General features: G+C 40.6%; 1 protein-coding gene across 11 annotated transcripts in view; it reads right to left on the minus strand.

Moving 5' to 3' along the window:
• The window catches only part of RFX7 (regulatory factor X7), a 178173-nt gene extending 154624 nt beyond the window's left edge, over nucleotides 1-23549 (minus strand). For 3 of the 11 annotated variants that reach the window (XR_016038207.1, XR_016038208.1, XM_088839632.1), the window contains exon 1: nucleotides 20575-21162. Coding sequence is in view for 9 of the 11 variants with exons in the window: in XM_088839632.1 (XP_088695758.1) it covers nucleotides 20575-20735 (161 nt within the window). In the remaining 2 variants the exon portion in view is untranslated. Of the gene's footprint in view, nucleotides 1-20574; nucleotides 21163-23397 lie in introns of those variants that run through there. The other 8 variants (XM_088839635.1, XM_055436270.2, XM_088839633.1 and 5 more) reach the window with 6 other exon arrangements.
• Between the last annotated feature and the right edge of the window lie 4132 nt (nucleotides 23550-27681).

The raw sequence follows: 27681 nt of genomic DNA on the forward strand, positions 1-27681 counted from the left end.
AGTTTCTGTCTTTTAATTTAGAATATTCATACTTAAAGTGACCGATACAGCTGAATTAATATGTGTCATATTTGTAACTGTTTACTGTTTTATTTCCCTTTTCTTTTTTTTCTTTTTCTGGCTTTCTCCACTTTCTCCCTTCTTTGGTTCTTCTTTCAAATATTTTATATGATTCTATTTCCTATACTCTCTTGGTGTATCAATTATACTTCCTTTGTAAATCTATTTACTGGTTACCCTAGGTAACTTTTATGACTACTCTAAGTTCACTTCGAAGTAACACTATACCACTTGACAGTGCAAGTACATTCTAAGAGTATTCCTTGTTCCTCCCTTCTGTTCTTTATAACATTGTCATTCATTACACTTATCCACAGCTATAATCACCAAACACATTATTTTGAACTATTAGCCATTAAGTCAATTAAGGAAAAATAAAAGATTTTATTTAAACTTATTACTTCTCATTCTTCCTATCTTTATGCAGACCTGAGTGTCTGGTCTATATCAAGTTCCTTCTCCTTCAAGGACTTTTTTTTTTAACATTTCTTGCAAAGCAGATCCTCTCATTTTCATTGGTCTGAGAAACCCTTTATTTCTCCTTCACTTCTGAAGGATAATTTCACTGGATACAGAATTCCAATTTTCTTCTTTCAACACTAAATATTTTACTCGACTCTGTTGGTTGCTTGCTTGTTTATGGTTTCTGAAGAGAAGTCTGATGTAATGACGCAATTCTTACTTTTGTTCCTTTGTAGGTAAGGCGGTTATTTTCCTCTGACTTCTTTCAAGATGTCCTCTTTGTAATTAATTTTCTGCAGTTTGAACACAATCTGCTTAGGTGTAGATATTAGGTGTGGGGCTTCCCTGATAGCTCAGTTGGTAAAGAATCCACCTGCGATGTAGGAGACCCCGGTTCAATTCCTGGGTCGGGAAGATCCGCTGGAGAAGGGATAGGCTACCCACTCCACTACTCTTGGGCTTCCCTTGTGGCTCAGCTGGTAAAGAATCCACCTACAATGTGAGAGACCTTGGTTCAATCCATGAGTTGGGAAGAACCCCTAGAGAAGGGAATGGCTATCCATTCCAGTATTCTTGTCTGGAGAATTCCATGAAGGGTACAGTCCATGGGGTCACAGAGTTGGACATGACTGAGTGACTTTCACTTTCATTCAGTTCAGTTCAGTCGCTCAGTCGTGTCCGACTCTCCGTGACCCCATGAATCACAGCACTCCAGGCCTCCCTGTCCATCACCAACTCCTGGAGTTCACTCAAACTCATGTCCACAGAGTCAGTGATGCCATCCAGTCATCTCATTCTCTGTCGTCCCCTTCTCCTCCTGCCCCCAACCTTTCCTAGCATACTAAGGTGTAGATATTTTTGTTACTTATCTGGCTTGGTACTCTGAGCTTCCTGGATCTGTGGTATGGTATCTACATTAACTGGGAAAATTCTGCCATTAAAAAGTTCAAATATTTTTTTCTGTTCCTTTTTTTCTTTCTTCTTCTGGTATTCCAACTACATGTTATATTTTCCATAATCATCCCACAGTCTCAGATATTCTGTTACATCTTTTTTTTTATTCTTTCTTCCACCTTGCATCTTGATTTTGGAAATTTCTATTTACATATCTTCACACTCACTGATTCTTTCCTCAGTCAAGTCCAGTCAGTCTACTGATGGACCCATCAAAGGCATTCTCCATTTCTGTTACAGTATTTTTGACTTCTACCGTTTCCTTTTGGTTCTTTGAGTTTCCACCTCTCCGCTTACATTACCCATATGTTCTTACATGCTGTTCACTTTTTCCACTAGCACCCTTAGCATATTAATCTAGTGTTTTTAAATTCAGTCTGATAATTCCAAAATCTGTATCATGTGCGAGTCTGGTTTTGATACTGGCTTACCTCTTCAGATTGTGGTTTTTGCCTTTTAGTATGCCTTACAATTTTCTGTTGAAAGACAGACATGATGATGTTGGTGAAAGTAATTGAGATAGCTCCTTACTGTGAGGTTTTATGTACATCTGGCTAGAAGATAGGCTGCATTAATTTGCCACTGCTGTTGTGTCTGAAGCTAAAATTTTCTCTAACTTACTTGTTTTTGTCTCCTGTGTTGTTTTTAAGAGTACCTACAATATGGTACTTATTAAATAAGGTCTGAGGCTTACCAGTTGTTTTAGCTGTAATCCCAATATTATACAGAAGCCCTACTGATGTGGTAAAATTGCGGGGGGGAGGGAGGATTCTATTGCTCTATGATTAGGTCTCAGATCTTTTAGTGGGTTTGAGTGGGGGTATTTCCCTTCCCCCACATGGAAGACTAGAGGGGGCTAGAATTGAGTATTTTCTTTCCCTCTGGTCAATTAACCTTTAGTAAGTGGCTCAGTGGTACAGAATCCACCTGCCAATGCAGGACTCATGGGCTCAATCCCTGGACTGAGTAGATCCCCTGGAGAAGGAAATAGCAACCCACTCTAGTATTCTTGCCTGGGAAATACCATGGACAGAAGAGCCTGGCAGGCTACAGTCCATGGGGTCACAAAAGAGGTGGACACAACTTAGCAACTAAACAACAACAAAGTCTCAGGTGGTTAGCTCTGGTAAAAGTTTCCCATGAGGCAGGTCTTGTCAAAGAGAACAGAGAGCTCTGGATGTATTTCAAAATAGCTACGTTTCTCCTTCTTTTATTCTTGTTGTGACAACAGGAATGAATGAAGACTTTCAAACTCTTTATGTGTTAGACCAGAAACCAAAAGTCAACAGACTTTATCATCATCACTGGGAACTGAGGTAAGACTATAACTGAAACATGACTCTCATTAGCATTCTATTATGATTTGCATATAACCCTGGTTTTACCCAAAGTAGAATTATAAGACAATTAATACCTGACTACTGTCCATTCATCGTCAATGTAAGATAGTGAAGATTGAAAACAATTATCTATATTCCGTGCAGTTTTCTCAGGTAGTAGTGGTATACAGGGTCTACAAACTACTGCCCAAGGGCCAAATCCTGCCAGTAGTGAGATAAATTTGGCCATACCCATTCATTTATATATTGTTGATGGCACTTTCCTAATACAGTGGCAGGGTAATGTAGTTGCAACAGAGATTCTACGTACTACAAAGTAAAAAATATTTAGTATTTGGCCCTTGGGAGCAAAACCTTGCTGACTCCTGGATTATACATCTCATATTTTCTTGCACACGTGGTCCCTGGCATTGTGTCTGTGGGTGTTTGTGTGTCTTTTAATTGTCAACCAGGGCTGAGTACGATGATGAATAAGCACTATCTGTTTCATTTTTAATCATCATCACTGAAACTAAAGATTTTGACTTAGTGTAAATCTTCTGCAACACAGAGTAAATGATGCTATAGCAGAATTATATTCAAATACTACGAAAATTAAAATAAAGGAGCTACTAACTCTTTCTGAGGTACTCAAAAATTGAGAATACTAAAGTTCTGCCACAGAGAAAACTTGGGCTTACTGTTTTATTAGAAGATATCCCCTGTAAGCCAGTGGCTCTCTAACCTCAGTATCTGTCAACTGAAATGTTACTTAAACAGATTGCTGGTCACACCCCCAGAGTTTCTGTTCAGTAAATATGAGATAGAGCCCCCAGATTTACAGCTCTACCAAGTTCCCAGGTGATGCTAGTATGACCACAATTTGACAATCACTGTTCTAACACACCAAGTTCAATTCAATCACTCAGTCGTGTCCAACTCTTTGCGACCCCATGAACTGCAGCACGCCAGGCTTCCCTGTCCATCACCAACTACCTAAGCTTGCTTAAACTCATATCCATAGCGTTAGTTAGGCCATCCAACCATCTCATCCTCTGTTGACCCCTCCTCCTCCTGCTTTCAATCTTTCCCAGATTCAGGGTCTTTTCCAATGAGTCAGTTCTTCACACCAGGTAGCCAAATTATTGGAGTTTCAGCTTCAGCATCAGTCCTTCCAATGAATATTCAGGACTGATTTCCTTTAGGATGGACTGGTTTGATCTGGCAGTCTACGGGACTCTCAAGAGTCTTCAACACCACAGTTCAAAAGCATCAAGTCTTTGGTACTCAGCTTTCTTTATAGTCCAACTCTCACATTCATACATGACTACTGGAAAAACCATAGCCTTGACTAGATGAACCTTTGTCGCCAAAGTAATGTCTCTGCTTTTTAATATGCTGTCTAGGTTGGTTATAGTTTTTCCTCCAAAGAGCAAGCGTCTTTTAATTTCATGGCTGCAGTCACCATCTATAGTGATTTTGGAGCCCAAGAAAATAGTCTGTCACTGTTTGGTTTCCTCATCTATTTTCCATGAAGTGATGGGACTGGATGCCATGATCTTTGCTTTTTGAATGTTGAGTTTTAAACCAGCTTTTTCACTCTCCTCTTTCACTTTCATCAAGATGCTCTTTACTTCCTCTTTGCTTTCTGCCATAAGGGTGGTGTCATCTACATATCTGAGGTTATTGATATTTCTCCTGGCAATCTTGATTCTAGCTTGTGCTTCATCCAGTCCAGCATTTCACATGATGTACTCTGCATATAAGTTAAATAAGTTTGGAACCAGTCTGTTCATGTCTCGTTCTAACTGTGGCTTCGTGACCTGCATACAGGTTTCTCAAACGCAGGTCAGGTGGCCTGGTATTCCCATCTCTTTAAGAATTTTTCACAATTTGTTGTGATCCACACAGTCAACTTTGTCATAGTCAATAAAGCAGATATTTTTCCGGAACGCTCTTGTTTTTTCTATGATCCAACGGATGTTGGTAATTTGATTTCTGGTTCCTCTGCCTTTTCTAAAACCAGCTTGAACCTCTGGAAGTTCTTGGTTCATGTACTGCTGAAGTTTTGCTTGGAGAATTTTGAGCATTACTTTGCTAGCATGTGAGATGGGCGCAATTGTGTGGTAGTTTGAGCCTTCTTTGGTGTTGCCTTCCTTTGGGAATGGGATGAAAACTGACCTTTTCCAGTCCTGTGGCCACTGCTGAGTTTTCCAAATTTGCTGGCATATTGAGTGTAGCACTTTCACGGCATCATCTTTCAGGATTTGAAATAGCTCAACTGGAATTCCATCACCTCCACCAGCTTTGTTCCTAGTGATGCTTTCTAAGGCCAACTTGACTTCGCAATCCAAGATTTCTGGCTCTAAGTGAGTGATCACACCATCGTGGTTATCTGGGTCATTAAGATCTTTATTGTATAGTTCTTCTGTGTATTCTTGCCACTTCTTTTTAACAACTTCTGCTTCTGTTAGGTCCATACCATCTCTGTCCTTTATTGTGCCCATCTTTGCATGAATTGTTCCCTTGGTATCTCTAATTTTCTCGAAGAGATCTCTAGTCTTTCCCATTGTTTTGTTTTACTCTATTACTTTGCATTGATCACTTTGGAAGGTTTTCTTGTCTCTCCTTGCTATTCTTTGGAACTCTGCATTCAGATGGATGTATCTTTCCTTTTCTCCTTTGCCTTTTGCTTCTCTTCTCTTCTCGGCTCAACAAACCAAGTAGCATCATATAAATGCAATTTTAAAGCTTAAGGGGTCTTTTAAAGATAAATTAGTTGCTGTACCTCTCTGAAAGAATATCAGATACCAAATAAACAAAGAAGGCTCTCTGTCAGATAAACAGGCTCAGCAGAGTAGCCTGTTTATGAATTGTAAACACTTCAGGTCCTCAGAATTATTTTCCTATTTTGGTCATTCCCTCCTTAATTCCCAGTTAAATCCACCTCCCTCAGTTACTTGCCCTCACTCACAGGTTTCCTTTTCTGTCTTCAGGTTTTAGCTATGACTTAGCAAGTTACTTTAGCTTTGGGTCTTGGCTCCTACAATAAGATGGTCAAATCTTTCACCAGAACCAAACTTACAAGAAGCTATATACAAGGAGATAGCTTTAATGTTAAGGGAATCTTCAAAAGTCCAAGTTGATCTCTTGGGAACTAAGCTGGGACACAGCTGATCAGTCCAGAAAACCCTAACTAAATGCAGTTGACCTCTGAACAACGCAGAGGTCAAGGATGCCTACCCCCGTGCAATCAAACACCTGAGTAAAACTTTACACAGTCACCCTGAGTAAAACTTTACAGTCACTGGGAGAAGGAAATGGCAACCCACTCCAGTGTTCTTGCCTGGAGAATCCCAGGGACGGGGGAGCCTGGTGAGTTTCCATCTATGGGGTCACACAGAGTCGGACATGACTGAAGTGACTTAGCAGCAGCAGCTACTCAACAGGATAGCAGAAGAACCTGCTGACCAAGGACCCTCTGCCCACTTTGAGACTGGGGTTTCCAAAGCTGCCTTCTCTGAACCTTTGCCTTTTTCCTCCCTGTATCCCAAATCCTAAATGTGCTCTCCTCAGTTCAGTTCAGTTCAGTCGCTCAGTCGTGTCCGACTCTCCGCAACCCCATGAACCTAGCCTGTGCAAAAAAAAAAAAAAAAACTTTACACAGTCACTGTAAGCATCTGTCTTCTAAATATCCATGGATTCAACCAACCATGGGGTGTAGTACCAAATCATGTATTTAATGAAAAAATTCTGCATAAAGGTAGACCTGCCCATTTCATATCCAAGTCGTTCAAGGGTCAATTCTACTACTGTACACTGATTCATGAAAGGCTACTTAACTATGTAGTAGTTACCTGCTCAGTATTTTCTGTTAAATTTAATTTTATTTATTTATTTTTGGCTGTGCTGTCTTCATTGCTGCTCAGGCTTTTCTTCAGTTGTAGTGAGCAGAAGCTACTCTCTAGTTGCGGTGTGCAGGCTTCTCATAGAGGTGTCTTCACTTGTTGCAGAGCATGGGGTTTAGGGTGTGAGGGCTTCAGCAGCTGTGGCTCCTGGGCTCTAGAGTACAGGCTCAACAGTTGTGGTGAATGTGGCTTAGCTGCTCCACGGCATGTAGGATATTCCTGGATCAGGGATTGAACTTGTGTTTCCTGCACTGGCAGGAGGATTCTTTACCACTGAGTCACCAGGGAAGTTCTGCTCAGCACTTTTTAAATGAGATACTTAAATGAGTATATCTCACTTGGGGTATACATTTTTTAAAATCTAATATAGTAAAAAAAATATTTGACCAGTAGAACTGAAACTCAAAATACATGATTTTTTCCAGTTTCACCAATATAATTTAAAAAAAGCAACTGATATAATGCCTCTATTATATAAAATGCAGCATGAGTTTAGTAACTTGTTTGGGGTGAAAATTAAGACATTAAATATACCAAATACAGAAACATTAATATATAGAAAATTATCTTTAAGAATATAGTAAACAAAATGGTATGCAATAGTATCTATTGTCACATGAGAAATAAAAAGATGCAAAAGATGTTGCCCTTAGCTTCAGAGAACTTGTTCTTTACTAAAACAGCATAGGCGAGACTCCCTTGGTGGTCTCGTGGTTAAGAATTCACCATCCAATGCAGGGGATATGGGTTCAATCCCTCGTCAAGGAGCTAACAGTCCACACGCTGCAGGGCAACTAAGCCCGCACACTGCAACAAAAGAAAACCACACACCACAACTAGAGAAAGCTCACACAAGGCAAGAAGACCTATGATAATAATAATAATAAATAAATGGCATAGGAAAATAATAATAATAAGCGGCATAGGAAAAAATTAACACTGACTGCTAAATTGTACAGACCTCAAAATATGATATGAGGTCAAGAAAAAGCATACATGGACTAGAGTTAAGAATGATGAATAGTACAATGACTTGAGATATGCCTTCAAGCTAGTTGAAATGTGATTAAGCAGGATTTGGACACAGGGGAGTAGAGATTCTAGAAAAGATGCAAAGCAGGACCACACGATATAAGGCAAATAGAAAAATGCCTCCTGCACTGAAGTGGATCAAATGCTTGTGAACAGTAAGGAACAGTGTTGGATGGATTGTACAGGGCTAGATTACGCAGGCTTTTTTTTTTTTTTTAATATTTATTTGGCTGAATTGAGCCTTAGTTGCAGCACATGCGATCTCGCTTGCAGCATGCTGGCTTGCTGGTGTTCAGGCTCAGTAGTTGAAGCACATGGGCTTAGTTGCCCCAAGGCATGTGGGATGTTAGTTCCTTGATTAGGGATCAAACCTACGTCCTCTGCAATGGAAGGTGGATTTCTTAACCACTGGACCACCAGAGAAGTCCCTACACAGGCCTTTGAAAACTGACAAACACTCAGATATGATACAGCAGGCAAGATGAAATTACTATAGGTTTTAGAAGGGGACTACATAAAAAAAGATGTTTAAGAAGACTTACTTTGGCAGCAATATACAGCATACTTGAGTTGGGGGGAAAGGCTAGGGGCAGAGAACAGCTATTCTGCTGCTGAAATAATCCAGGAATGAAATAGTAAAGCACTTAGCTATGGTCCTGGCAGTAGAAATAGGAAGACAGGGAAAAACTTAAGTGACAAGGTAAACTTGGCAACATGTTAAAATTCTGGGTAAGGGATAAGAGAGCAAAATCAAATATGAAACCAATATTGTTAGCCTGACAGAATGAAGGAACAGTGATATCTACTACCAAAGGACTAGAGTAACTGGAAAGGAAAGCAAATTGAAGTGGCAAGGCATCATAGCACAGAAGAAGGGTCAGCGTGAAAAGGTCAAGTTTAAGATGACACTGGGGGCAACCTGTACTCTGGCAAATGAATGAGTAGATGTGGTTAGAGCTATCTTGTCAGCCTACTTCTTGACTTTAGCAAAGACGTAAAAAGAAAAAAAGAATGCATGGCTGTGAAATAAGTGTTTGGATATTCATAATTAAAAAGCATCTAGACGAAAGACACAGAAAAGATAAAATATTAATCAGAAGAAGTAATGTCCCCAAATCAGAGATCCTACATCCTTGCTCATGGAATCCCTAATGCCTGGCCTCTGACTAGCTGATCCAAAGGTGACTCTCAAAAATGAATGAATGAAAATTTCCCAAGTATGAAGGAATCTTACTAAGAAGAAAAGTTAGAGACAAAGTGAAAAATAAAGACTCAAAATAAGGTCACTGAATTGGCAAGGAGAGCAGGAAGCCAGATTGCAGGAATTAAAAAGGGTAAGATAGAGAAAAGATCTGAAGAAAAGATAGCAGCAAGAGGCAACAGCAGGGTAGACAAAGGGCATTATTTTATTTGTTTGGATATTTTTTCAAACTAAAAATATTTGCTCATTTTTAAAAATTTGGAGAAAATAACAAAGCAGAGGCGGGAAAAATCACACACTGTTCCACCACCTAAGTGCTGGCACAGTTAACGCATTTAAATATATATTCAAACTTAATCCACCAAAAATCTGAGTGGGCTTATATATCATACAATGGAATATCTAAGGGACTGGAGGAAGGTAAAGGGATAAGGAAATAGTATAGCAATGATTACTATATTTCTCAAATCCTTTCTTAGTAGTCAGAAAATAAGTACTTTTCTGCTATATTTGTGTTCATCATTGCAAGTAACGATTTCTGAATCTAGTTTATAATAGAATAATAGTTTATGTTATTCTTTCTTTAAAATAATCATTTACATTCTTCATTTACCTAATGACTTCTTTCTTACAACTACGAATGAGCTCCTTAGGTTTTTCAGAGATCAACTGTTTGCTTTGTTGCAAAACCTCCAAGGTTGCTTGCTGCTGACTTAAGGAAGTCCTGTATGGATGTGAGAGTTGGACTGTGAAGAAAGCTGATCGCCGAAGAATTGATGCTTCTGAACTGTGGTGCTGGAGAAGACTCTTGAGAGTCCCTTGGACTGCAAGGAGATCCAACTAGTCCATTCTAAAGGACATCAATCCTGGGTGTTCATTGCTGAAACTCCAATACTTTGGCCACCTCATGCAACGAGTTGACTCACTGGAAAAGACTCTGATGCTGGGAGGGATTGCAGCAGGAGGAGAAGGGGATAACAGAGAATGAGATGGTTAGATGGCATCACTGACTCGATGGACATGAGTCTGAGTGAACTCCGGGAGTTGGTGATGGACAGGGAGGCCTGGCGTGCTGTGATTCATGGGGTCGCAAAGAGTCGGACACGACTGAGCGACTGAACTGAACTGAACCATGTATAAGGTCACAGTAAAAGCAGACTGTGGAAAAGAATAGTTTGATGATGCTGACAGAAAAGGGGTATGTGTTAAAAAACAAATTCCCTAAATATATGGACACACATGAATCCAAAGGGGAAAGCAAACTGCCTCCAATAATAGAAAAGTACATAGATACAGGTGTCAAGACATAGGAGCCAAGATACGGGCTGAATGAGATACATGAGGGACCCCACATTAAATATTCTAATCCCCTTCATGAAGTGGCATCATTCACTGAGTCAATTCAGGATACACAGTTCCTTGACAAGACTGCTATCAGAACAGTTCTGGTCCTCTGGCCCAGCTCCACCCACCTTCATCCTTTTCTTCTCTATTATTACTTTACATTATTGCTTCTACCTTTGTACATTAAAATTTAGATGAGAGGATTGTTACGGGTGAAAACCCCACTCTTCAGTCAAGCAAATTTTGTCCTAAGCTATTCTCCTCTAATTAGTCTCACTACTGGCAAGGCTTACCATCATCAAAAATTAATTCCTGATAGTGGGAATAAAGATTTCCTAGTAAGGAAATGGCAACCCACTCCAGTGTTCTTGCCTGGAGAATCCCAGGGACGGGGGAGCCTGGTGGGCTGCCGTCTATGGGGTCACACAGAGTCGGACACGACTGAAGTGACTTAGCAGCAGCAGCAGTAAGCAAATTGGCAAGAATACACAGAAGAACTGTACAAAAAAGATCTTCACAACCCAGATAATCACAATGGTGTGATCATTCACCTAGAGCCAGACATCCTGGAATGTGAAGTCAAGTGGGCCTTAGGAAGCATCACTATGAACAAAGCTAGTGGAGATGATGGAATTCCAGTTGAGCTATTTCAAATCCTGAAAGATGATGCTGTGAAAGTGCTGCGTGGAATATGCCAGCAAATTTGGAAAGCTCAGCAGTGGCCACAGGACTGGAAAAGATCAGTTTTCAGTCCAAACCCAAAGAAAGGAAATGCCACAGAAAGCTCAAACTACTACACGACTGCACTTATCTCACATGCTAGTAAAGTAATGCTTAAAATTCTCCAAGCCAGGCTTCAGCAGTACATGAACCATGAACTTCCAGATGTTCAAGCTGGTTTTAGAAATGGCACAGGAACCAGAGATCAAATTTCCAACATCTTCTGGATCATCGAAAAAACAAGACAGTTCCAGAAAAACATCTATTTCTGCTTCATTGACTATGCCAAAGCCTTTGACTGTGTGGATCACAATAAACTGTCCAGACCACCTGACCTGCTTCTTGAGAAACCTGTATGCAAGTCAGGAAGCAACAGTTATAAATGGACATGGAACAACAGACTGGTTCCAAATAGAAAAAGGAGTACGTCAAGGCTGTATATTGTCACCCTGCTTATTTAACTTATATGCAGAGTACATCATGAGAAACGCTGGGCTGGAGGAAGCACAAGCTGGATTCAAGATTGATGGGAGAAATATCAATAACCTCAGATATGCAGATGACACCACCCTTATGGCAGAAAGTGAAGAAGAACTAAAAAGCCTCTTGATGAAAGTGAAAGAGGAGAGTGAAAAAGTTGGCTTAAAGCACAACATTCAGAAAACTAAGATCATGACATCCAGTCCCATCACCTCATGGCAAACAGATGGGGAAACAGTGGAAACAGTGGCTGACTTTATTTTTCTGGGCTCCAAAATCACTGCAGATGGTGATTGCAGCCATGAAACTGAAAGATGCTTACTCCTTGGAAGGAAAGTTATGACCAAACTAGACAGCATATTAAAAAGTGGAGACATTACTTTGCCAACAAAGGTCCATTTAGTCAAGGCCATGGTTTTCCCAGTAGTCATGTATGGATGTGAGAGTTGGACTACAAAGAAAGCTGAGCACCAAAGAATTGATGCTTTTGAACTATGGTGTTGGAGAAGACTGTTGAGAGTTCCTTGGACTGCAAGGAGATCCAACCAGTCCATCCTAAAGGAGATCAGTCCTGGGTGTTCACTGGAAGGACTGATATTTGAAACTCCAATACTTCGGCCACCTGATGCAAAGAGCTTACTCACTGGAAAAGACCGTGATGCTGGGAAAGATTGAAGGCAGGAGGAGAAGGGGACAACAGAGGATGAGATGGTTGGATGGCATCACCGACTCAATGGAAATGGGTTTGGGTGAACTCTGGGAGTTGGTGATGGACAGGGAGACCTGGCGTGCTGCAGTTCATGGGGTCGCAAAGAGTCGGACACGACTGAGTAAGCAAACTGTTAAATGTATTTGATTTTTTTGTTAAGGTCATGATCCTGCATTTTGCCAATAAAACTATTATGTCCTCACTGAATCTCTCGTTCATCTAAATTCTGTATTTGTTTCAGTTCAGTTCAGTCGCTCAGTCGTGTCCGACTCTCCGCGACCCCATGAATCACAGCACGCCAAGCCTCCCTGTCCATCACCAACTCCCGGAGTTCACTCAAACTCATGTCCACAGAGTCGGTGATGCCATCCAGCCATCTCATTCTCTGTCGTCCCCTTCTCCTCCTACCCCCAATCGCTCCCAGCATCAGAGTCTTTTCCAGTGAGTCAACTCGTCGCATGAGGTGGCCAAAGTATTGCAGTTTCAGCTTTAGCATCAGTCCCTCCAGTGAACATCCAGGACTGATCTCCCTTAGAATGGACTCGTTGGATCTCCTTGCAGTATAAGGGACTCTCCATCAATTACATCATCATTGCATTCACAAAATCTAACCTTTATTAAATTCAATTCTGTTGCATATGACTACACACAGAGGGTGAATGTGAGGCAGAGCTACTGTCTTACAGCTTTTTAATCTTCCTAGGTCTGTATGTGGGCTTCCCTGGTGACTTAGACAGCAAAGAATTTGCCTGCCATACAGCAGACCCAGGTTCAATCCCTGGGTCAGAAAGATCCCCTGGAGAAAGGTATGGCAACCCACTCCAGTATTCTTGCCTGAAGAATCCATGGACAGAACAGTCTGGTGGGCTACCATTCATGGGGTCGCAAAGAGTCGGACACGACTGAGTGACTAACACATATGCCAGTATGTACTAGACATTAAAATAAACGGGCACTAAATTGATTATATAAACATAGGAAAGGCATTGATTGTCTCACTTTTTTGAAACTCGTGTGTACAGAATTTGCCCAAACAATGCTTGCTAATATCTTCTGCTTTAGAAAAAAAGATAGTTCATTTAATAATCTGACAGTTAATTTTTTATCATAGATTGCTTTTACACAAATGCAAATTAATAAATCTAATGAATGCAATCAAAGTAAGGAAGTATTCACTTACGTTTAACTGAAGCACCTTGTTCTAATACATTTCCCAACCTCCCAGAAGCACCAATTTTGTTGCAAGCAAGATATCACTGAAGTGACATTCTTATCCAATTACAGTTTAAAAATATTAAGTATATCGCAAAACAATGGCAAGTTCTTGGCTATTCCATATACAAATAGTAGTTTACTGTCACACTGTAAACTACTTATTATGCAGTGGTTGCTCTGTTTCAGGTATATCCAGTCTCTGAATTCCTTTAAAATTTACATATTGGAAAATGAGAGTATTTCATTTAAATTTAGTAAAACTTCACTGAAATGGACTTATCTCAGGTAAGGCCAGTCTAAATTAATGAAAAAAATTAATTTATACACCTTAGATCATTGTTCCTCAGGAGCGGGGAGAAGTTTCATGGAAGCAGTGGCACATGAGTTGGATCTTAAAATGCATCATCAGAAAAACGAAATGGGTTTTTAAGGTAGTGCAGGTTTTTAACCTGCACAGACCTAAGCAGAGAAACAAGACAATAAAAGCAAAGATAAGGGTTATGGATAATACAAACTGAAGCAGCCACTCAATATAGTAATTCCCTGTTCCCATCTTGAAGCTACCTGGCAGAAAAAGATGATCAAACTAGGCAAGTCATAGAAAAATAAAAGGACAAGAAAAGAATGAAAAACACAAAGCCAAGTGCTCTCCCTGCTTAGCTTGTATCTTAAAATCAGACATCAAAGCTGGCAACCCTCCCACAAAGCTCTAGGGATCACCCTCCAAGATAACCAATAGTTCTGATGCTTTACCTGTAATTGAGTTCAAATAATAAAAATAACAGATTTCAGAAAGAAAAGGGGTGGTAATTATAAGCATATGTACCATCACTTCCTATTCCCATGCCCTTATATTTGCAAGTTCAAGTCAATTTGAATCTTGTGTCACAATGAGTGTAAAGGTATCTTTTGCTATCTGAACCTTTCCTATTCAAATCCAGACCAGGAATGGGTTTGGGTAATCTTTTTTTCAAGATAAAGCTATTTGGAGGAGATGGCATTTCACAGCATACGGACTTTTGCTTCCCCAAATTCCAAAACATAACAGATTGGAATCTGTCACTCTGACCTCTCACTCTCTGAATCAAGAAACCAAATACCGTGCAAATAGCAAGGAATATATCTGGATGTTTTCTGGTTGTTCTAAGATATAAAACCTCACCTCCCACACATTCTTCTAATGTATACAGGAGCTCCTGTAATAGATGCCTGATAGAGGTGCATAATTAGGCAAACCTCATTGTTTTCTATTTCCTCTTACAAATAGGAAGTATACAGTCCATGAAACAGAAAAAAGTAAATGTCTCAAGAAAGAAAAATTAAATCATGTTTTAAAGTTTGTATTCATGTAGGATAAGGTTAAGTGTTAACTATCTTAGTCTCAGAGTCAGCAATCAAGTGCATTAAGGCTTATTGTTCCTTGTTTAATATTCTGCCCAGGACAGGAAGAGTCTTCCTCCTATTGGTCCATACTGCTCATCTTTAACCGGAACTCTTAGAACTCTCAAGGAAGCAGATGAGAAAGCAACTAAAAAGACCAAATGCAGAGAGACTGATGGAAAAGGAGGCACTGGACAAAGTGGTCTAGTTTGGTCAGAGTATCTTATTGTCTTGTACTTTATAGGACTTACAAAGAACACTCGCTCACAACTATGAATTAAAATGTCTACCCTTGATGAATAAAGCTGTGAAGCTCAACTCAATACTCAACTATTCTGAAGAGAATACACAGCTTTCTTATTTACATAACCAAATTTACAACATAACACTCACCACTGCCTTAAAATATTACTACAGGAAAAAAAGTTCCTATGAGGTACTTAGAAGTATTGAGCACCTATTTATAAATAAAACAATCACACAAACAACCTCCTAGTGCAATCTCTTAACCAACAACTAGTAAACTCCCCAACAGCAGGGAGTACTACACAGTCTTACATATTTTTGCATAATCAACAACAGCTCTTAGAATACTTTAAATGTAATATATGCTCAATAAATATTTGAATCTCACATAAGAGAAGTCTTGCACAAGGTAACGAGTGAATTACAGCTTCAGGTAGTCCTCATGGGCTAGCACCCAAGGAAACACCAGCAAAACCTAGTAATTCGTCCAATGAAAATGTTCTGCTGACTGCTGATTACATTAAATTAGTCTTTCTCTGTACTTATGGTATACTTTCTATTGCTGTCAATATTGATTTTGTAACTGAGTCATAGAAATTTAAGCTAAAGGAACCTGCAAGGTCATCTAGTATAAATTTTGCATTTTATCCACAAGGAAACTAAGGGGTCTGCTTTTCCCATGCTTTAGCACTTGTTGCCTCATTCCCTGGCCCAGAACTGAATAAAAGAGAGGTTTTAGTACACATTATTACTTAGGTTAACATTACAAAGTTAATATTAAAAGTGAACGGGCATTCCTCAAATGCCAGTCTCTAGCATACTACTTTGTATACAGCAGGTACTCAGGTGAGCACTTAACACACTCTTCTTGTTCAAATTTCAGTGAATGACAATGCTCATTTTAATTATTTTCATTTGTGTAATTTTAGTGTGCAACATTTTTCTAATATAAAAAGTGATTTAACCTAAGTTTTTATTCAAAACATCTTTAACAACAATAAGCTATACTTCTATCTTTCCTACCACTGTGAAGTTCATTTCCCTCAATAATACCAAAAACTAATAGTGAGACAGAAACCAAATCAGTTCTGCACATTACATCATTCAAGACACCTCTCACTGGGGAGAGCAAATTGGTCAATTATTTATACACACATATATCCATTACCTAAGTTAAATAAGGCCGTAAAGTTGAGGGGCTTGAAACTGCTTAACTTGCTTTCTGAATAACAGGGGAAGACAATTTCATCGGTTTTAGATTATAGAGGAGAGCAAGGAACTGCCTTCTTTCTGGAACCAGAAACAGTGCTAGGATGCACCATCACAGCTGGCCTCAACATAGACAAGCAAAACGGACTCTAAATTTTTGGTGTGGGTATGGAAGACAGACTGAACTCAGGGCAGGTAGCAGGTCAAACAACTACTCAAAATATTTAAAAGCCAGATGATTTACTACTAGTCAGTCTCTAATTTTAAAACAAAATGAAAATCCTAGACTTATGGTTAAAGTAAACTCTAAAGTCATGAGCTTTACAGTAAATGTTTTCCACTGCAGCTGAAGAAACAATAACTATTTCTTAGAGCTAAAAATTGCCTAAACCAGAACCAAGAACAAAACTGAACTACTGAGTTCTTTCACAGGGACAGAAAATAGGACAAATATGGCACTAAGAAGAAAACTTATGGATCACCACACTTAGATGAAAAACTTATGGATTGCCATACTTTGCTTACTGCAACTAAGAAATAAGTTGCTCAATTTGGGTTTAAATTCTAAATCTAAAATGTACCAGATTCAGACCTCTGTATGATTTACAGGATTAAATAAAGACAAGGAACTATAGCCACAGTACCACTTCTAGGATCTGATAATGAAATCAGAGGAACCCTACAGCTTCCCTGTCGCTCAATTTATCTCCTTCCATAAAGTGAGTAGAATAACACATCATATAGGATTGCTTTTGGTTTATAGGTCTTAATTGCAAACAGAGGTATATAAATAAAAATAATAATGGATAATAAGTAATACTTTTAAGAATTCCTGAATTTGTTGGGTAAATACAGTATTAGAACATTTTGTACAATGGAACATCAGGCTTTCTTTTGAATTTATAGGTAAAGGTTTCTCATTTATGATACCATCTAATTTCAAATGTGTTAATCACTCCCAAACATGCAGATATGATCACAAACAGGCAGGAGAGATTTCAAATGCAATTTTTCCACAGTAATTTTATTCTATCAGGGTTTCAAGAAAAACTACTTTTTAAAGGGAAAGAAAATCACAGGTTTTTTTGGTCTAAAATACAAATTAAAAAAAAAACAAAAAACTATGAAGACACTGGTAGATAAGAGGAAGGAAAAACTTACTTCGGTACTCTTTTTTTAGGTTACTAAAGAGGAGTGCAATGTAAGTTAAAGTGTGCAGTGAGGTTAGATTGTGGCTTTGTTTTAGGTTGCCAGTATACATCTTTATTTAGGAAAAAAAAATGCATGCTACTAGCTTAACTTTTTTAAAGAAAAGTTTATAACAGAATTATTTTCTATTATTTACAAAATATAAAGATGACTGTAGAGCCTATTCAGTATTAAAACACACCTCTGAAAATAACTCTCGTTTCAAGTGAGCTGTGTACGGGAAGTGACTTGGATCTCTTTCTATGGAGTGGGAATGAGATCAAGAAAGGTGCATGCTCATTACCTCGGACTTAAGCTGAAGGTACCCATACAATTACAACACTAACAAGTTAGTAACTTTATTTTGTAGAACTATCTTGAAAAACACATATTTCCAAATCTTAAGAAATATGGCTCCTGATGTTAAATCATTAACATCATGATTTCAACTCTGAATACTTAATATTTTTTCCAAACACTCATTTAATGATTGAAATAACCATGGACATACTTTTATCTAATAGTATTTTACTTTAATGAACAGAATAGATTAATTATGAACAGATAATAAATAATTCACTGTCTAGCTAAAGGCCTACATCCCATACTATGTATCTGTAAAATATGAGGACAAGTTCAGACTTGTTTGTGACATGAAGTCCAATAATTTAGAAACTAAGATCAACCTAAATGCAAAGCTCATTTGATAATTATTAAGTACCACACTTCTGTATAATGTAATTTTAAAGTCTCATTAGTAATGATACCAAAGATTGATATAGGACATAGTACAAAATTGATAATCTTTCAGAACATTATCAAGTGATAAAATAATTGGTAAAAAGATACTGTTGCTTCAATAAATGTGAAATGAGGTATCTAAATAACTGCAATCTTATCATTTTAATTTTATACATATACATATGCACATACTATTTCTTAGGAGGAGATGGGAGTGAAAGAGCTTTCACTTTGTAATGTCTTTATTTTATAGAGTCACTTAATGAATAACATACCTCCAGTGTTGTGGAGGAGGGGCTATGAGGCTATACATAAATATAGCCACTAACACTGTTTATGATCCACGAATGTTTAAAGTTTTAAATATAAATAAATAATTTTGCAAATAGGATTTCCAAAGCTTAAAATTAAATGCTAGTGTGCCAGTACAATTTTAAAATGAAGTTATAAAATTGTACATCTGGGGATTAAAGTGTTTGCTGTCATTTTGTTTTTTCAGAGTAAGTACCAAAAACTGAAGTACATTGTACTTTAGAAGTTTTCCTCACATTAAAATCAGCGCAGTTAAATTGTAATAGATGTATAAATATAAATTATCAATTAAAGAATAATTAAATCACATGATTTACCAAAAGAGCACTCCACTACATTATTATTCAAACACTTCAGCCTGCTGCCTATATAACTTACTCATACTTTAAAAATATATGGTGAACTCTCCTTTCCCCTATTGTTCTCACAATAAATCAAAACATAATTATTAATTCAACTTTCAAAATTTGCCTTTCTTAAAAAACTTTAGTCCTTTAACTTGGATGTCCCTTACCTGAATGTAAAAACCAAAGTGCTCAATTCAGACTTCAGAGACGTTGGTAACATTAAGTTAGGGGGAAGAAACCTGGTTTCTGAAAACCTTGATGATACTCAGGATATTGAGTATCTCCTCCTTTAAATTATAGCTCTAAAAAGGGGGTGAGGGTATCTATCGAAGAATAAACCCTTCTCTCTCTCACACACACACAATCCTATTTATTCAAATTGCGACATGACTATTGTCAACCCTAAAAAATTCTTTTTTAAAAAAATTTAATCTTCATTTTAAAATGAAAACTGAAAGCAAGATACTCAGCTGCCAAATACTGTGCAGTATTAAACTATTAAAGCCTGCACTGACCTACTTCATATTAGCATCATGACAATATGGATGTGTGCCAAGAAATTAATGAAAATTACTATATAACAAATTTAATTGTGCATTTAAAAATTGTCACTTTTTAAATGTGTAACTATTGTACTACAATGACATTTGTTTTATGATACATTTATTTTTAAATTGCAATATAAAAAGTAAGGAGATTTGGTATTTCAGTAATCATATTCAATGAGGAACATGTAAGATTTCATAAAATCAGAGCTTTTTAAAACACATTTAATTCTATTTTTAGTCATCTATTAAAAGCAGTCTTAGACCAAACTCCAAATAATGCTTTCCACTTTAAAAATAGCACTACACTTATTATAACATGTCAGTTAATGAAGAATCCTACAAAAATAATGCAAGTTCATGTTTAAAGAATATTTCCAATGGCTCTAAAAGAGGATAGACTTAACTCAGTGTATTTAATTATTAAAAGACTGCCACCAGTCTTTCAGAGTTTAATGTTGAAATATTGTAAATTCTTATACAAGAAAGTACAAGAATAGCAAAGGATATTTCATCCAAGGTTTCTAAAAAAAGACACGAAATGGCAACACATTTATTTTAAATTAAAGCATCCTTTAAAATTAGAAAATCACTTTACAGTGTAAACTACCACCTTAAAATGTCTCATACTACAGAAACCCTTTCTTCACAATCCATGCAAAAAGATTAAGGTCCCTGGAAGAGACATTTAATCTCAGAATAAAGAAGGCAAAAACATCCAGAAACAGCAGCTAAGCCAACTGAAAGAAAGAGACACATTAGGTTTTGTGCTGCATATTAATAGTCTTATGCACAATGTCTGTTTGGTGAAAATTCACAATACACTGCTTCCTCCCAGTACGACTGCAAAAAGGAGTAAACACATTTCAAATTTCTCAGTCCCAAATTCATGCTATCATCATGCAACATGACTTAATTTCGACCCATATTCCTCTTACACATCAGTGAAAAACACAAATGACTTGTTTATCTGCACTTGCAATTGAGGAGGGGGTAAAAGCATTTTCTGGCTCCGGAGCCCAGGGGCTGATGCAAAGTCCCCACACCTCCAGAGGTCCTATAAATACGCACCCGACTTCGGAGACCCACATTCAATGAATGTAACAGCCTCCTCCTCCGCTCCCCAGCCCGCCGCCCCCCACCCTCTTTGCAGCAGAAATGTGCCTGGGCTTTTCTACCCCAGCGATGGAGGATCCTCTTACCAGATGGAGTTCTTGATCCTGTGTTGCAGCGCGCTGGCCTCTGTCCCTGGCAGCCCGGGCACAAGGGCTGGCAGAGCCACCCCCGAGTTGGGGGCGCTGGGGGGAAGCTGCTGATGGGCATCAGGCTGCTGTGGTGGCGGCTGTTGTTGTTCCTCTGCCATCGCTGCTGGAGGGGTGGGAGGGAGGGAGGGAAGATGGGGGCGCGGGGAAGGGTGAGGGAAGAGACGGGGAGGGGAGGACGAAGGGGGAGAGGAACGGGGAGGGGAAGAGGAGGAGGAGGAGGAGGAGGAGGAAGGAAGCTGGATAAGCTAGGCCTTTACCCCAGGGCTCGAGTGAGTCGCTTTCGCCTGCCGCCTGGGGGACATCACCGGGGAGACCGAGCGGCTCCTCACGGCCGGGGCGCTTCACCGCGGGAGAGGCATGGCGGCTCCCCTCAGCCCCCCGCCGCCGCCGCCGCCGCCGCCTCCCGTCAGCGGCCAGGGCTTGGGGGGGATGAGGAGGGGGCGTCCGAAGATGAGGCGGGGTGGGGGCGAGGCTCCCCCAAATCCAAGGAGAACGGTTGCTCAGGGACCTGACGGCCGGCCTTTCCTTGCTTGCCCGCGGGGCTTTCTACTCCGGGGGCCCCGCGCTGCGGCCGCAGCCCCACGCTCGGCTCCACGCCACTCCCCACGCCGCCGCCGCCGCCGCCGTCGCCGCCGCTCGCTCCCGGCCCCGCCGCCGCCGCTGCCCTGCCAGCCCCGGAGGCAGCCCAGTGCGCGCAGCCGCACTGCGGCCCGGCGCAGACGGCAAAACACCTACCGCTCGGGCGCGGGGGGGCGTGGACCGGCGTGTGCGGGGTCCGGGGCGGGCGGGGGTGGGGCCGGGGGGGCGCGCCCGGGCGCGGAGGGCGAGCGCGGGCCAGCGGGGCCCGGGACGCGCGCCTCCGGGGCTGAGGAGGCAACTGGCCGAGCTGGTGGAGAGCAGGAAAAACGTGGGGGAGGTGCTGGCGAGAGAAAGAGAACTTGCGTGAGGAGGAGAAACCAAATTTAATATTTGGCGTGGAAATGGGATTTTTTTTTTTTTTTGCATCCTCTTAGCAAGTAAAGTGAAATCAGTCAACATTATCCCCCGCTCCCCTCGACAAGTGAGGATTACTTTCTCCTTGGTGAAAAGAACAGAATTGAATCAGGTAAGAGGATAAGCTGACTTTTCAGAAGCCCCCAAAGAAGAACACCCGTTGGAATTAACCACCCTTTAGGTAATTCAGTCTTGAACGGAAATCGCGAGGCAGGAGCTGGGTTGAGTGCTCCTCGGTCGGGCATTCAAAGCCCTCCAAATCTGGCCCCACTTTAGCTATCCAATCATCGCTGCCTCCATCCCCCTGCAAGAACTCTCGGCTCCAATCAGTGAAGTCTCCATGCCATTCTCAACGCGCAGCAGACTCATTCTTCCTTCGTGCCTTTGCTCCTGCTGTTCCTCTCACCTCCCTCCCCACCCCACCCCCTTTCCAGAAACGCCCTTCTTCCTCCTCTATACCGCTCTCCAGCCAACCCAGTCTCCAAGGCGCAGCTCAAGTCGCGGCTTGTCAGGGTCCCTGGCAGCCAAGGCCCCTGCCTGCCTCGGAAAGAAACGTGTGTAGTTCTCACAACATGGAGGCTCAGCTCCATTCACAAGCGCCTTCCTTTTGGATCCAGTTGAACCCCTGAACGTCCACTCTGTCCCCTCCCCCGCTACTCATCCTTAAGAGCTAGCTTTGCCCACTGAGAGTAATACTCCCTGCCAGAAACAGGCAGGTCCCCTTTAAGAGCAGAAGAATTGGCTTTTCTAGGTGGGGCTGATCAGGGAGGCCTAAACTGCCTGGTGTAGACGACAGCCAAGGTCTCTGGCACCAGATGGAACAGCTGCTCAGCTCATACTGACCTTTCTCTGGGCCTGTGGGTGTTATGAGCTCTTCAGCTTTAACTTTTCTGACAGTTTCTATCGTGTTTCTACCTGTCAGATTCTCTGGCCACTTTCCTGCGGTGTTTGGACTTTGGGCAGCAAGTCTCTTGCCACCTTTTAGACTCCTCCTGGGTGTGGGGAATCTGATTGGCTTGGGTTTCTGGGCCTTTGCAGTTCTCAGTTCGCTGCCTTGGCCTGGAACCGTTTTGCTTTTGCACCACTGTACCCCCAGGCCTAACTCACAGAATCCACTCCCAGATTCGCTGAATTCTTACACGTGGTGGGAGCACAGGGACTAGGAAAGAGGAAGAACACCTGTGTGCAAAATAGCTCTTTCATGAGGATTCTAGGCCTGTTGGATTCCTTTGCACTCTGAAGCCCATGGCACGGATTCTGTCATGCAACGAGCCCCCCTTTCCACAAGCTAAGGTCACTATTAGCTTAGCCACCTTTAGAAAATTAAGTTGTCTGTTAATTCATTTTTGCACATGTACCTTGGGTCCTATGTAAAGGCAGGCTTTTTTTTTCCTGTACCAAATTGATAGACGTGGTGTGCACTAGACAGAAGCTTTGAGGAATAAAAATAGCTAATGCTAATAACTAATGCACACTTTCACTGCGCAAGACCTAGCACTTTCTATGCATTACCATCTGCAAACTGTATAACGTAGGTACTGTTCTCTCACTTTTACACATGAACCAGAAGCTTAGTGAGGTTAACTGTCTTAAAGTGACCCAAATAGTAAATGAGGGAGCCAGGATTTGAATCCTGGTCTCATGCCGAAAAAGAGGTTATATCGAAAGATCCTGGATGCCTGTATAAGCTTTATATCCATGGAGAAGATGGAGGAAGAAAAAGACTTTGGGCAAAGTCGCGAAGCCCCCCAGGTTCTAATTTTTTACCTTGCCAAGAGAGAGTGAAGGCTCCACGTTGCCACACCCTGGGAGAGGGAGACCCTAGGGAGTGAGAGATTCATCCAAGAAGGGAAATTATCTGAGTCTGCCAAAGTCCTTAAGAAAAGGAAGCTGAGAACCAGGACGCTCTTTTAAAATTTCGCTGCCGGGTGTCACACAGGCTGACTTCCCGAGTGCAACTTTTGAGGGTTTTATAGGTTCCATAAAAGAGCATGTCAGCCCACCGGCCACTAGAGGGCACAGCAGAGCTGCAATCCGGGGCTGCCCTCTAGCGGCGGTGCTGACGAAAGGGCGTCGTTGAACCTATGAGGCCTTCAGAGACCCATCGGCGGTTGGAAGAGACATCTCCAACTCAGGTTCAACAAGCAATGAGAAGAATGGATTGGCAAATAGTATCAGTTGAAGAGATCTTATTGCTAGAATGGACATCCTTGCTGGAAGGCTGTAAATGGGCAGCCCCCACTACTTACTTAAAATCTGGGAGTGGAGTGTGCAGTTTTGTTACTGTTTTTGGACAGAGCGGTGAATATAGTTAGTTATACTAATAGAAACCTGAAAGAAATCTGATGAAGTTACTCAGAGTCGTGGGTGAGGACTCAAGCCAAACCCAGACACCCTGAGTGAAGGCAGCAGTGTGGCCACGGTGTTTCTGAAATTTGTTTGCCCTCCTCTTGTTATGAAACTGTACTAAGGCCGCTCAGGGACCCAGAATCAATGTGGTTCATTTCCTCAGACTTTCAGTTTGACTCACTGAGAAGTAATGGAAAACATAGTAATCATGAATTTTCAATAGAGCATACTGGATTTTGAGCTTCTGTTTCTCAACCCTGAAGATTATAAGTCTGTTCTCCCTGTGAAAGTGTACTCCTGTGGAAAATTTTGAGAAACACTGATGTAGTGGGAAAGAAAGACTTCAATCTGGGAGTCAGAAAACCTAAAAATTCAAACCCTCTATTTCCATCTTAGTAAAAATGAAAATCATGACCTACCTCACAGGGTGTGAGAAACATGTTAAGGTGATACCTAAACCAGGGCACTGCTCTGCACAGAGAGAGATAATCTATAAGGTGGACTGTGAGCACCTCAGAGCCTCATGTTCTATTTATCCTAGTAATCCTGGGACACAATTCCTTACTCCTGGGTGTTAAGTAAATATTTGTTGAATTCAGTAGTTACCTAACCTTAATTTTCTTAGCCCAGTGCATCATACCATCTTGCTCTCTTCTAAATTTTGTGTCATTTATGAAACTAAATTTCTTATTATACCCAATACATAAGAGCATCATATAAATAAATAAATAGGTAAGACCTAGTCCCAACTTGAAATAGTTTGCATTCTGGGGAGCAGAGAGACCTATTACTGTATATTAGTTACACAAAATGATGAGTATAGTGGAGGAAGGGATTGGTCCTACTCAGGGCAAAAAGAGCTTTTGGAGAAGACCTCTTGGCTAGCATTTGAATGGAGTCTCATTGGGTGAATATAAGTTCAACAGGCAGAGCAATAAGGGAAGATGTTTTCAGACCAAGGAGCAGAGCTAACACTGGTGTGAAGCCATGAAAAGACACATGGGATGAGCGCATAATGCAGTGTTAGCTTTGTGCTCAGATCCTTAATAGAGTGTGCAGAGGAGAAGGAGAGGACGGAGACACAGCCCATTTTACAAAATGTTATTCTGTGTTATTAGTTACAGTTGTTCTGACAAAAGATGAGGCCCAAATAGGCTTCATCATTGGTTAATACTGAATAAGTGCTTAAGTGTATATTTAATTTACACAAATTACAGTGATTTACAGATGTGGAAAAATAAAGTTCTACTCTCTTTTCCTTCTCTCCTTGAAAATTAAGTCTTCCCTCATCCTCTTTACCATTACCTTCTCTGCCTTCTTTTGTTGCAAACTTTTCCCTCTAGAGCTGAAAGTAGAATATGTAATCATCTACATGTTATTTAAGGAAACAGAAATGGAATGCTTTCCACCTCCAAAAAATATCTTTCACCATATCAGAAAGTGGTGTAACCACTTTCTTTGGGCTAAGCTGTTGTCTTTCAGATGCATGGAGTCCTAGGGGAGCTGATCTATTAAGTTCCAATGCTGTAATGTAATTGAGTTTTCAGTCTTTTACTAGCTTTAGAGCAAGGGAGGTGAGGGCAATGGGGAGACAGACAACAAAGAGGAAGAAGGATTACAAAAGAGAGAGGTTGGAAAGTTCAAAGCCAAGTGCATATTGGCAAATTTGGTTAAACTTTCTCCATACTGTGCTTACTAATGTTAGTGTGATGTGAAAATGTGAGTTCTCCTGTCAGAGCACAAATATTCCATTATGTCATTAAAACAATGGTTTGTTAAGGCAAAGTAGCCTAACTATTCATGGCCTTACCTGGTGGCTCAGATGGTAAAGAATCTGCCTGCAACTATGGAGACTGGGTTCGATCCCTGGGTTGGGAAGTTCTCCTGGAGAAGGGAATGGCAACCCACTGCAATATTCTTGCTTGGAAAATCTCATAGAGGATCCTGGTGGGTACAGTCCATGGGTGGCTATTTACATACTAGGCAAGGCAACAGGGTGTTAACAACCTAGTTATGTTACCCTAGCTGTACAAGTCATTCTGTCAGGTCCCTTTACTTATCTCTAAGGATTATTGAGATACAGTTCTCCTAATGTACTTGGCTCTTGAAGTGAAAGGTAGAAAATGCATACCAGGTACTGCTTTGATTTCATTTAGAAATTCTCCATTGTTGTTACCATAGACATGTTTATGTTGTGACCTGAATTCTCTTGATGTGAAAGAAGGTTCAAATTAATATCATTTATCTGAATTTTAAAAGAAATGTTTACTTTTACTTGGGGCCAGAAAGGTCCCAAGTAGAAATGTGATATCTTGGAAATTCAGGCCAGCAGCAGCTGTGAACAGAAGCCGGTAAAGTAAAAGCATATTTACCTAACCCTAAAAGTGACAGTGAAAAGACACTGGAGCCAGTCCTTCAACAAGGAGGTCAGCCCTGGTGCAGTTTGAACTGGTGGAACCTAGTCAGTAATCCACAGACTCATCATTCTGCGGTTCAAGACACACTTATGTCCTCCTCATGTACTAATTATTACACTGAGAAAGATTTTAAAATAACTGGTAAATACAGTATTGTTTTAATCTTCAGAAAGTTCATAATCTAATTGGAACACATATCAGCCCACATATTTTTAAACACCAAGTGAAAATACAGGGGACAAACAAAAAAACTAGTGTGTGACAGGATAATTTATTGAGCTGTTAATTTGGTTTATGTTTTTATATTTTTCCTCCCCTCCATTCCAAACAGGCTTCTAGGGAGTTTGTGTTTCTAGGCAGAAAGAAGTTGACAGGAATTCTCTCTTAGACAACTCCAGGAGGCACTGCTTGCATTGTCATTGAAGCCACCTGGACACAGCTCCTTAGAATGCACCATCAATGGTGTCCCTGAAGTTGTGCCCAGCGATTTGCCCTCCAGGTTTCTTGCTCCCAAAGGGATTTTGCCAGGGAATTCAAGAGGTAGGGGCATCTGGGGAGAAAGGGAAAGGAGGAAAGAGAGAGAGGGAAGGAGGGGTTGTGCGTAGGTAGAATTGTTGCAAAAGAAAACATTTCCCAAACTGGAAAAGAGTCAGAGTCAGGGTTTCAGTAGTGAGATACCAGCCTTGTTTCCTTGAAGGACCCCAAGAGGTAGCCAAACATCAGATAGATGCATAGTGACCCTAAGAAGACTGGATTCCCCTGCCACTGCTACTCAATCCATGAGCAGAGCTGTTGTCTGGCTTGTGGGGACCATACATCCCTGAACAGTGAAGATGTCAAAGTCCATCTTCCCCCATTTTCTGGCTCAACATAAATCTTTCAGACTCTGGTGAATTCCTAGGGAGGAAGGGAGGGAAGCCTGGTAATAGCTGGGATTGGATTTCCTTCTACTTAAGCAGAATTAAGGCTGGAATCACTTAAGTCTGAGGTGAATTTAATTTGATTTAAACACAATAAAGAAGCATAACATTTCTTGCACAATCAAATTTGTTCTTACAGATTTATACCTAACAGTGAATACAACATACAAGACAGTGGTGAGAGAGTAAGGTTAAGAATCACAGTGAATGGCGCAACTAACATCTGCTGAGGGAATTAAGAGAAAGAAAAGAGCAAGTGGAGCTAAAGTAAAAGGAGGTGACTTTATGGAGGACTTCTGACTGAGCTAGAGTGTAAGCAAAGGAAAGGAGTTTATGAAAGTGGGAGACAGAGTGGCGGCAAGTCA

The sequence above is a fragment of the Moschus berezovskii genome, chromosome 9, assembly GCF_049115385.1.
Source record: "Moschus berezovskii isolate FMDL1 chromosome 9, NW_MosBer_1.0, whole genome shotgun sequence".
NCBI classification, from domain to species: Eukaryota; Metazoa; Chordata; class Mammalia; order Artiodactyla; family Moschidae; genus Moschus; species Moschus berezovskii.